Source organism: Arvicola amphibius, chromosome 3, assembly GCF_903992535.2.
Source record: "Arvicola amphibius chromosome 3, mArvAmp1.2, whole genome shotgun sequence".
NCBI lineage: Eukaryota > Metazoa > Chordata > Mammalia > Rodentia > Cricetidae > Arvicola > Arvicola amphibius.
The window spans coordinates 142,268,214-142,281,108 of record NC_052049.1 but is presented as its reverse complement, the minus strand read 5'-3'; the positions used below and the strand labels follow the sequence as shown (position 1 = coordinate 142,281,108).

General features: G+C 40.6%; 1 protein-coding gene across 2 annotated transcripts in view; it reads left to right on the top strand.

Annotated features, from left to right (window-relative positions):
* The window catches only part of Unc13c (unc-13 homolog C), a 417,871-nt gene that overhangs the window by 153,773 nt on the left and 251,203 nt on the right, over window positions 1-12,895 (top strand). The window contains exons 5-7 of one of the 2 annotated variants that reach the window (XM_038322705.1): window positions 244-249; window positions 1,856-1,927; window positions 9,805-10,024. In XM_038322705.1, coding sequence (XP_038178633.1) covers window positions 244-249; window positions 1,856-1,927; window positions 9,805-10,024 — 298 coding nt within the window. The remainder of the gene's footprint in view (window positions 1-243; window positions 250-1,855; window positions 1,928-9,804; window positions 10,025-12,895) is intronic. The other variant, XM_038322704.1, reaches the window with a different exon arrangement.

Here is a 12,895-nt window from a genome sequence, read left to right as displayed (position 1 = left end):
ACATGCACACACACACACACACACACACACACACACACTAATTCTCCAAAATGATAGTTAATTAAGATGGCACCCTGTATGATCCTGCAGTGGAAAGCACTACACATGATAGAGTTAGCTCGGATTCTTGTCAGGACAGCATAGAATTTTTCTGTTACACTAAGGGAACATTCTCGTGCTTTACCCATTTCTCATATGTTTAATGATTTAAATGTTGCTTCCTTTTGCTCCTGGACTCTTCAGGCCATGGTAAGTGCTTTTCAATTTATTTCATCATTCTCTGATCTTCTCACACACACACTCATTTTATTCATGAGATAAAAAGAGGGCAAGGTGGTGAAATAGAGCTGCTCTGGAATAAGTTTTAGTTCCCATATGTGCCTGTAATTCCAACACTCAGAGGGTAGAGAGGGATGAACTGTCCATGAGTTAGAGGCTGGCTTGGTGTACATAATGAGTTCTAGGCCAGCCAGGGCTACCTAGTGATACACACATACACACGTGGGATCTGAATGTGCTGTTAAATTCTCCAAGAATCTAACATCAAGCTTAGTTCTGTGAAGCTAAAAAGTATATATATATATATATATATATATATATATATATATATATATATAAACTAAACACAAAAGAAATGTAAGAAAAACATAAAATTAGGAACAAATAGTTCATGCTGATTAATTTTAACTGTTAACTTGGTATAGTCTAGAAACACTTGAAAGTGAGTCCTAATGAGGAATTATGCAGATTAGGTTAGCTTGTGGACAATTAATCGATAAGTGACAGATGAAAATCCAGCCCTTTGTGGGTGGCACCATTCCCTAAGTAGGGGAGTCTGGAGAATAAAAATGAGGAGGAAGCTAGCAAAGCAGGCTGCCATTATTTTCTCTCTGCTCTTTACTATGGATGTGATGTAACTATCTTCTTGAGTTCCTGCCTTGACTTCCCCAATACGGTAGGCCTGGAATTGTAAGCCAAATAAACCTTTCTTCCCTAAGATGCTTTATCCCAGCAACAGAAGTGAGTAGTCATAGTTATTAGGGATGAGGAGTACAATTATTATAGGTAAAACCTTCAAAAGTAACCCTCTTCAGGTTGACACTGTGGGTAAAGGATGGACACGAGGTAACTTATTTATTTGCATGCATGTAGCTTCATCCGTGCGGCATCATTATCCTGAGGGTGTTTCTGAGCAGGTGGGGCTGAAGAGACGCAATGTTCCCACCTGACTTCCCTGTGCTCCTGGGAGGATGGCCTGTTCATATCTCATCCAGGTCTCCCGATTTCTAAACTTCTCTGTAGCAGTGATGCTTCTGATAGCATGGTCTTTGGGTAGGAAGCCGATACTGACAGTTCAGTTTATAATAGTGGAAATGGAAAGGTACTGAATGCTATTGACGATGATGTCCATCTGGGTGCTCATTCACTTGATAAGGATGTGTGAGAGACATATCCCCACTAGATATGAAGAATATTCTAGAAAACACCCCAGGAGGTACAGCTCGGATCAGCTCTCCAGTCAGGCTGGGTGTCATCAGTGCACATGTTTCTTGACAGATTATAACTGTACCCCAGGGAACAGCAAACTTCTAGAAGCCTCTTTCTATCCCAGAAACTTTTAAGTAGTCATATCTCTTGGAAGAACTTCAGTTTCATGAAGGCTCAAATGCCAAGTTTAGGGGTCTCTGGTTTTAACAGTCATTGAGTTCCATTCATAGTGGTAGGTTGGCAAAGCCCCCCTTTTTTTTTTTTTTACTAAAACAGTGACAGCTAGCATTATTATATCTTTGCCTTCTGAAATGCATGCAAGCCACCTTTGCCATATATTAATCCATCATAATCCTGTCTATTTCAGACCCTGGCTGCCCGGAAATCTGGTCTGTCACTTGCCATGGTCATCAGGACATCACTGAACAATGAGGAGCTGGTAGGTGTCTTGCCAGTTACTAGCTGTACTGAGCAGACCCCGGGAGAATAGCCATTCTAGTTGAGATACTCACTTGTAGTGTGTGGCCAAATGTCCGCGAGTGACACAAGGAAAGTCTGGTTGGTCCCAACTAAACTTCCTGCGAGCTCTGGCTTCACTACCGATGATGCTCACACACATTTTGGTCTTATGGCTGTTATTCTACGCTGAAACCACTTATCAGTTTGCTAAAGGTATTTTACACTGAAGTTTCCCTTAAGTTAAAGCAGCATCTCCCTTCCAGTTGAATTGCTGGTTTCCTCCTCCAACATTTCACTCTGACCGCTATGGTATGGTATAGTATAATATGGTATTGTATGGTATGGTATGCTATGCTATGCTATGCTGTGCTGTGCTGTGCTGTGCTATGCTATGCTATGCTATAGTCAGGCTACTAGATACCAGAAAATGAATATTCTTATATGTAAAGTGAGGTAGTAGCAAAACAGAGAATTATGGGAGTGTATATGTGCCTATCATTTGGCTAACGCTAGCTTAGTGAATAACACCAATGAGATACTGTTCTGTTCTTTATTACAATGGATATGAGGATGTCGCATGAACTTCTCCACATGGACTCTGATGCTCTGGAAGGCATTCGTGCGTGCCATTCATTGTTCTCATTAAATTCTCATCACCATTACTTGGAACAATGCTGGGCACAAGGTAGATGTTTTATAAGGTCTTGTTGGATGTACAAACCATCCTGCTTAGAAGACACAAGGAGGATGCCAAGATCTAGGTCAGCAATTCTTAAATCTGGCTCATTAGAAGCCCAGAGGGAGCTCTGAAACCTGCTGATAGCTGGTCACTCCCAGCAGTTCTGGTGTAATTGGCTCCAGGTACAGCCTGGGGAGAGAGGGCTAGTTAACAAAGTGTGCCTTGGCTGTCCTTTAGCAGGGACTCAGTCTTGCTCACCCAGACAGGGGTTTACCTGAAATGTTTCAAGGTTCTTTCTTACAGGAACTAATATTTCTAACTTCTCTCTATCTGCCATCTTCACAGGACAAAAATTCTGTGAACATGGCATATCGCCTCTTACTGTCATTATACTTGACATTTACTAACAACATATTTCATATTTTCTGCTCTGCTTCCTGTCATTGTCTTCTGGCATCTGTAAATTCTTTCCTGTATCTTTCTATAAGATGTAGCCCCTGCGCATGCACACACACACACACACACACAAACACACACACGCAAGCATGCACGCACGCACACACACACATGTACACACACAACTACCCATTCAGGGGTGTGGAGAGATAGAGAGACTATTGCTATTCCTTGCACACATTCATCTGAATATCTATGGGTTGCAGCCCGCTGATGCACTTTCTCACACCCAAGCACTAACCTGACCACTCCCTACTTAGCTTTAGTTCAGAGAAGACCAGTGTAGGCAGGGAGGTATGGCTATAGTCTTGATACATTTTTCTGTTGTGATACATGATTAGAAATTCTGTGGTTATAATCTCAGGGACTTTTTCCTCACCTATCAGATTTATGATACTCTGTAATATTTTGAGTATAATTTAGATACAGCATGAAATTCTCTGCTTCCAGTATAAGAGAAAAACTCTTACTGAATTTCAAACATTTTGGTCATTTTCTTCTGAGAAAATAAAGTTGAAGAATTTTGCTAAGAAATTCTGTATTTTGATTTTCTCTTATTTTAAAATGACTTCCTTCTAATATTATAACTTGGTGGCAGAGTGTTTACCTAGCCCTAGGCCCTAGATTCAATCCCTGGTAACACACACACACACACACCACAATCAAAGAGCCTACTTGTGAATCCTTTGGTTTCACAATATACCATTTCATTTAAAATGTGAATACTTATTACAGTGAACAATAGAAGTGAGTTGGATGCCTCTGGATTTCCTGAGACCCAGGACAAGGAAAACATCTTCCTTTCAGAAGTAAATTACCTATCAATCTATTTGTCAGCAATCTAAAAATATCGCTTTTCTTGGTGAACAGAGCCCTGAGCTGAAAACCTGTCTGGGGTGTTGGGCGGATGAATAGAGTGCATTAGCTCCCTCTCAAATCCACGAAGCTCATTTCCCTGGGGCCCCTGTCTTGAAAAGTAATGAAAGATGACTTGTGTAGAGCAGGCATATTAAATGTCACTCCTGACAAGCTGTCGAGTTCGGTCATTACATGGGCAAATGACATAAATGCTGAAGTGAACCATTTCCACGCTGCATCTCTGAAGTCCTCCTGGGCACTCTCAGCTGGAAAGCACAGGGCATTGCCTGTGCACAAAGGGAATGATCTGCCAGCCTGGGAAAACAGCAGACAGTGGCATTTCAGTATTAGAGAGAGGGACGGTCAAAAGCACAGTCATCTCTTCCAAGATAGGAAATGGCTCTAATGTCTACAGTAACACACGGGACAGTCAGCTTCACGCACAGGAATGCCTCCCATTCTCCTTGCAGATGAGGCTTAGAGTCCTTTCTCAAAGTGCTGACGTGGAAGTTAGCAGTCGTGACACAGTTCAAGATTACGTCTTTTCACAAACACTCTTACTGGTTTGACTTCTGTTCTCAAGCGCGTGTTCGCCAGGGACTGAACTCTGGTCCTCTGCAGGAGCAGCCAACACTCCTCATCTGTGAGACATCTCTCCTGTAGCATCCTCTGGTCCTTAGGAGCACAGTCTTTGGCTTGAGGTTCTTGGGAACCCAGTTTCCCAGTTCACTAGCTCTAAGACCTCGGGCAAGCCACAAACACTCTCCTGACCTTGAATTTTTAATATGTTTACCAATATAAATCTATTGTTTTCTGTATATATTATATTACAAGAATATGCAATATATTTTATATATTATATATTTACATACACATATAGGTACCTTCTTATGCACATATTTAGATTAATAAATCCAAACAACCTTTGGTTTGTCAGATTCTTGAATACTCATGATACCTGTACTAAACTAGCTTCAAAAAAGCAATCAGGAGCTTCCCTTTTTCCAGATCTAGGACCATTTGCATGAGCAAGGTGCTTTGCCAAACTTGCCTTAAATCACTAGAACTGGATGCTTATTTGAGCGTGGTTGTATGGCTCCTGCATTTATTCATCTCATGTAGCAACTGCAGCCATGGTCTTTAAACATTGATTCTCGACTTGGCTTTGATGATGACTGTTTTCACCCCAGAATCACTAAGTCTGCTTTCCATTTTGCATATGGATAAACTATAATGCAATTATAGAGACTATAAGGTGTAGCCTATTGTCAATAAGCAGACAGCCTCAGATGGTGTCAGTCTCCTTCCCTTGCCGACTTTAGGCCTCCTCTTTGGGACCCTGAACCCCACTGGAGCTGGTTGTTTTGGTGGGTGTCAGGGAAGGGGGTAACCATCGCTCTTAGGAACAGTACATCCTGTCCTATGTGACACAGCAAGGGTTTAAAATAATGCATGGACCATGCATTTATTACTGCCAAAATGAATGCACACATGGATGTATAATTATTGATGTTTACTTCCTCTATTTTATAAATATCCCCTTTGTACAGTTAATAAAAGCAATTAAAATATAATATAGGTTCAACTCTATAAATTAGGAACTCAGTTTCAAAGTAAATACAAGGCAAGTAAAGAATGAATCAAAACCAGCTAACGAACGAAATAAAGTTGATAGGGACAGGTATGGTAGCTCAGCCTTTCGATTCCACCACTGGGGAGGCTGCGGCAGGAGGACTCCTGTTGAGTACGATGCCAGCCTGGCCTATAGAGATGAGACCTTGTCTAAAATAAAATAAAATAAAATAAAATAAAATGAAATAAAATAAAATAGACAGGAAAGGGATGGAGGAAATAAATTAAAGATTGGATTGAAAACAATGAAAAGAAAAGAAAGAAAACTTTGAGTAGTCAAAGATGAATTTCTTATAGTGCTGATTTTACAAAATTGAGAAAATACCAACAGATAATAACAGGACTATCAAGACATATGTCTTTACAAATCTTAAGTATACACTCAATTTAAGTAGTATTGGATTCTCAAATGTAGAAAAGGGAGCTCGGAGTTGTCAGTCAGTGGCAAAGCGCAGGCCTAGAGGTTGTGAGGCCTGGGGATAGTTCTTAGCACAGGCCATGACAGCAGCATCAGTACAGAAGACAACCTTCTACAACCGACATGAGCATAAAGTCAAAGCCATTGTCATCATGGCAATTTTCTTGAAGCAATGGAAGAGTGAGCTCAGTGCTTATTTTTTTTGAGGCCTGTTGTCCTCTAACACTCTGAAACCCAACCAGGTGCCCTCTTAAACTTCCTCCTGCAAGGTCTCAGCCCTTGTGGTCAGGAGATGTCAGACACTGAGTCCTGAGAAACAAACCTGTAAGAGCGGGCGATTTGCGTTCCTCAAGGGGCATGATGCAGTGGTTGTACCATGCAACACAACAAGCACTGTGTTGTTTCCTAATTACATTCCTGTGTGCCTTAGCCTTATGACACGGGCCTGCTCCCCTCATAAACTCCCCAAAGAGGAAGGTCCTGATATCTTACTCTTACTCTTTCCCATTATGCCATTGCATTGAGACCTTCAGTGTGTGCTCCTGGTGGCAGAGGGCAGCAAGCCAGTCTAACTTCTCAACAGAATCTGTTCCTTGTGGGGCAGACCAGATCTTGCCATTCATCCAGTAAGCCCCTAATCCCGGACACTATTCTATACTTATTAACTGAACTCTTGCCCTTAATGACCTCAGGCTCTGGGTCTGGGCCCATTGTTTTTCTTGATTGGGTGCTTTTCATCCTTGGGATCAGGTATGCCCAGTTAGTAAATCTTTAACTTTCCATAATGGTGGGGGTGGGGGGAGAGTGGGAATTTTAGTGTGGGAGTAGGTAGAGTTATCTTGCTATCTGGTTCCATGGAGGGAAGAATCTTTTCCAAAGAATCACTTTTGTTTAAAGAGACTGTCATTGTATACATTTTCATCCTTCACCAAACTCCATGCAAATTTCCCAAAGGAAAAGGAACACGGAAACTCCTGTAGCATATAGTGAGAACCATTAATAATAAAAGCACAAAGGTGTTGGAGAGGTGGGATTTGCAATGCCGAAACGCTGGAGCTTTGCCAAGCAGCCATGGTCACCATGTGGTCCACGTCAGACCCTTTCTTCATGGCCTCTGCCAGGTGATTTGTGAAAATTCAGTCTCTGCCAAGGAGGTAAAACGTTATAGTTTCCACAATAAAGTGGCTACAGTTTTTCCTTGTGGAAAAATTCAGACAAGGTTTGGCTCCTTAGCAAGTCAGTTTTCTCTGGACACTTTATTTATTTTTTTATTTTATTTTATTTTATTTTATTTTATTTTATTTTTTGGTTTTTCGAGACAGAGTTTCTCTGTGGCTTTGGAGCCTGTCCTGGAACTAGCTCTTGTAGCCCAGGCTGGCCTCGAACTCACAGAGATCCGTCTGCCTCTGCCTCCCGAGTGCTGGGATTAAAGGCGTGCGCCACCACCGCCCGTCTCTCTGGACACTTTAAATGTGCATATTACAAATATGCATAGGTGTGTTTTGATTTGGAGAAAGATTGGCATTTATAATACTTGAAAGACCTACATGAATTTGCTTTTAAGTTATATCCCGTGTGGAAACAGACGACAGATTCTGTGATGTGTCGTACTGTCCTGTGACCTTCACATCACCCACTGTACCCTCTGCTGGAGTAACGCCCTCAGATTCCTTCGGGGTATGAAAACTAACATCTCTAGTGTAAGTAAGTTATCTCTAATATAAGTAAAATCATATTATTGCAGTCTGTCCTTTACACAGACACACAGCACGGGATTTAGGTTTGTTTTTTAACTCTACTAAAACTTTACTTAAATAAATATCAAGATCTCCAGCCAGCTTTTCAGGATGATTATACGAATGAGTTTATTATTTCACACTGAAATTGTGTCCGTTTTTACACTCGTAAACTTGTAACAGTGTTGAGTCTTCCTGTGCAAAGGATATTGAAAAGGTCACATTGTACACTGTGTTTGCTCTGTGGACCCCACTAATGCTTGTGTCTCTGAATAGTAAATGTGTGCGTGCCGCAGGACAGCCGTGTCCTTCTTTCCCGAAAGGTATGTCCTGAGTGCAGGAACATTGCTTCAAACAAGAATCTTACTTTTCTTTTGGAGTATGCAATGCTGCTGATTTACATAATCTCACGAGGGAACCCCAGAGAATTCCGTGAAAATGGACCTTCACCAGTTACCACGATAGCAGGAGACAGAGGAGGAACGTGGCATGGAGGCAGCTGAGCTTCGCTCCTGATGTGTCTATTAGCGTTGGCAGATGGCAGGCTGATGGCTGCTTTCGACACCACTTGCTGCTTTTGGCGAGAAGCCTGACTGCTTTATTTTTCAGAGCCACTTTATATTCTTCTGATACTTATAATAGCAAGGGCTATTTATTCCCGCCCAGTGTCCTGACACTTTGAAAGGTAACATTAAAGGAACACCTCAGTTTCTTTCTCAGCACGGAGATTTTTCAACCCAATACTTGTTTAGGGTCTGAGAAGCCCATTTACTCTTCAAGGCTTTTTAGAGAGATGGCTCAGTGGTTAAGAGCATTGCCTGGTTTTCCAAAGGTCCTGAGTTCAATTCCCAGCAACCACATGGTGGCTCACAACCATCTGTAATGGGGTCTGGTGCCCTCTTCTGGCCTGCAGGAATACACGCAGACAGAATATTGAATACATAATAAATAAAAAATAAGGCACAGATAGTTTTTACTCCCCTTTAGAGAGTCAAAGGGCTGTCTGAACACACTAAAAATGGCCTTATCTGTTAAGCAATATAAAAATAATATTATTGCTTTCCTACTCTAACATAGAATAAATCACTGGAAGGGCAAGCATCGAACCATGCCTAGCTCAGAGAAAAAGAAACAACTGTGTAATTTTTATTATTGATTTCAGTGTCTTTCTAGTTGATAAATTATTTTATGGGGCATATGATTTATTATGGTTTGAAAAACACATGTCTTTTAGAATGTAATGTCTGTTGTAAAAGGTTTCAAAGTTTTAAAATAAATTAGCAACAAGCCATTACCCAAAGGGATCTATTTAAGTATTACGTACTTTTATTAAATCATTCTGGCTAATTGTTCAGTGAAATTTTGTGATTCACAAATGGCTATTATAACCACCTGCCTGGACAGTAGCAGTCAGATTTAACTTTGATCTGCAGCAAGACTTTTCTTAAGAATTGGTGATTTAAAAAAAAAATCTTTTCTAAGTAATGTGTGTTGAAAACCATTCCTTGCAGAACAAATTGCATAAAGCATTGTTTGAAGAGTGAAATATTAGCAAGGTCCCCCAGTCAGGAAAGAAAGGTCTGGAAAGAAGCTGAAGTTGCATGGAAATATTTCTAGAGGGTTGTGGCTAGCATCAAGTATCCATATACTTAATAATTTTACTATGAGACAGTAAGGTTAGTCATGTAAATTAGTATTTCAAGTTAGAAAGTCAGGGACTAGATCTGGCTCTAAGTACTGCTGAGGGTAACAAGATATTCAACCCTTTCCTCCTTGAGTTTGTGGTATAGTCATGAACAGGTGGTTGGTGCCATGGGGAGCTGTAGAAGAACTCGTGTGAGAGCAGAACCACATCCGGTCTGGAGGACTATTGTGGGTCTCTTTAGCTAAAATAACCAAATTGGATCTTAAAACAGAATAATAGGCAAGAAGAATGACTGGTGAAAAAATCATTACTTACATCAAAATCAAAGGTTCTCTTTCACAAAATTGCAAGTTCAGGTAAAATGGTCTGTTTTGTGTTGAAATTTCTCCAACCTCCTGACTTGTTTTGCTTGTTTCTGCTCTCATCCTCACAGAAAATGCATGTCTTCAAGAAGACCTTGCAGGCGTTGATCTACCCCATTTCTTCTACCACCCCACACAACTTTGAGGTCTGGACCGCTACCACACCCACCTATTGCTACGAGTGTGAAGGGCTGCTGTGGGGCATCGCGAGGCAAGGCATGAAGTGTCTGGAGTGCGGGGTTAAATGTCACGAGAAGTGCCAGGACCTCCTCAACGCTGACTGTCTGCAGAGTGAGTGCTCAGGCTGAGGAAGCCAGCCATGTGTCTTCACCCTAGACCTCCACACCCCCCCGTCATCAACATACTGCATGCACTTTCTCCTCCCACAAAGAGATACTCATGGCCCATCTAGTCATGGAGCTGATAGTATATCCTCCACTCTTGTTCTCTTCTCTCTTGTGATAAAACACTCTAGCCAAACATGGAGAAGAAAGGGTTTAGTTCACAGTCTATCATTAAGGGAAGTAAGGATGGGAACTCAAATAGGACCTGAAGCAGAAAGCAAAGAGGAATGTTGCTCTTTAGATCACTCTCTGGATTTATGCTTAACTAGCTTTTCTAGAAACCTAGGATCACCTGCGTAGGGAAGAGTACCACCCAAAGTGGGCTTGACCCTCCTCTATCAGTTAACCATGAACATAGTCCCTCACCAGTATGTCCATAAACCAAGATGATCGAGGCAATTCTTCAACAGAAGTTTCTTTTCCCCAGGTGACTCTAGATTGTATCAAGGAGACAATGAAAACCAGCTAGGGCATCCCCACAGGATTAAACTAGGAATCAGACAGCGCTGGAATCCTTAGAGGGAGTTGTCATGCTGAAACAGCATCAGTATCCTCAGCTAGTGTAGACCCTCAAAGTGACCTCCAGTCTGTCCTGCTAACAGTTCTATGATGTGACCAGATATAATATTACCTGACCTGCGGTCAGGACGCACTCCTGACTTAGAGCTATGAGATGCTTTCCCATTCTGTCTGTTGCTCTCTGATGGGGTATTCTTCTGAACTCCCTGTCTGGATGTTGGAAATGGGGCTCCTGTTTTCAAATGTTAAAGCTAAATGCAGCTAGGCATATGACCCCAGTGGTATTTTCTTAATTTCCCACAAATTTGTTTTCCTGGCGTGAATGAATATGGCTAATAAAATTTACCCCAGAGATCTATTGAGAAGGCTACATGAAATAGTCTTTGTTGTGTCTAGGTATACTCTAGGCCATAAGTTGATAGGCTCTTTATCCTTTGATACTTCTGAATAGACACAACTCACTGTGATTTTTATTACCAGTTAGCTTAAATTTTTGTTGCTAAAAACTTATTTATCTGAGAGCAGATCCAGAAATATCTGCCCTCAGTACTCTTGGCTGTGTATAAGTGGGCTCTGTACCCCTGAATGTTATTTGGGAATTCTCTTTGACAAACTTTATCAAAGGAATCTATTTATGTGTGAGTATTGGTTTGTAATACAATGCCTTTTCACGGCAACATATTGTCTGTTCCTTCTACTTGTTTTTTATATGAATGCAGCAGGGGTAAGGTTCTTGGATTGCCTGGAATTGAATGAAGCAGAAGAAAGTGTCAGGCTGTTCAGAGCTTTGGTGACAGCTGGGCAGCTGCAGTCAGTAATGGACATGGAGCTTCCTCTTATACTTTGCCCCAACACAATCAGATCAGACTAAAACAATGTTAACGATAAACAATTCACTTGTAACACTTGTAACAAAACTTTTCTTTTCTCACCCACTTGTAAAATAAACTTTGAGGCAGAATCTCATGCAACCAAGGCTGGCTTGGAAGTCACCATTTAGCTGAGGATGGCCTTGAACTTCTTATTCTCCTGCCTCTGTATCTTATGTGCTGGGGTTATAGGTGTGTATTGCCAAGTAAAATTCCTTCTTTGAAAAAGAGATTAGAAATGATCTCTTAAAAGAGGGAATGTTTCAATATTATTTATTTAATTTAATTACAAAACATTATTATTCAATTAAAATTTAATATTGGGAATGGAGAGTTATTAGAGGGAGGCCACTTGATTCGCTCCTGGCTGCTCAGCCCTGAAATAACCAGACAGAAACTATATTATTTAAATCACTGCTTGGCCCATTAGCTCTAGATTCTCATTGGCTAACTCTTACATATTAATTTAACCCATTTCTATTAATATGTGTATCGCCACATGGCTGTGGCTTACCAGCTAAAGTTCCATCTGTCTGTCTCTGGTGGGGCTCCATGGCATCTCTCTGACTCTGTCTCCTTTCTCCCAGCATTCAGTTTAGTTTACCCCACTACCTAAGTTCTGCCCTATCAACAGGCCAAGACAGTTTCTTTATTATCCAATGGTATTCACAGCATACAGAGGGGAATCCCACATCAAAGAGATGATTCAGCAGTTAAGAAAACGTTCTCTTTTTTTCCAGAGGATGTGAGTTTGACTCCAGCATCCACACTGGGTGGCTCTCAACCATCTGTAACTCCAGCTCCAAGGGATCCACCACCTCTTCTGACCTCTATTGGCATAGTGCTCATGTGCACACACACACACACACACACACATAAACATACACATAACATTAAGAATAAAATTTTTAAAATTTAATCCCCATGTTTAAAAATGAATTATAAACAGACATTTTGATAAATAAGAATATTAGAAATGTCTTTTCCTTTCCTGCTTTAAGAGAGGTTTAATTAATAGATAATCTTTAAGCCTTCAAATGCTAATTAATGAGCAGCATTTATGAATAGTTTATAAGAAAATTATCTAGGATTCATAATTTTCACTTCCCCCACAAAATAAATAGCTTACCCACCTCTCTTAAAGCAGGAAAGGAAAAGTCAATATCAGAATATAGAAAGTATTGCCATCTAACGATAAATGTCTTGAATTTATTAGAGAAAAAATAAAGTAGTTTGGATCACGCCAAAAAAAAAAAAAAACGCGATTTTTTTTGTCTTTCAAAGTGAGATTGCCCCATCCATTAAACTCTAGAAAAATTTCCATATTCTGTTTCTGTTTTTAAATCAATATTTCTTATTGATATTTATCTTGTTGATATTGAGTAAATAATATAATTAAAAGTGTCGCTGAAGTTATTCATTAAGAACTT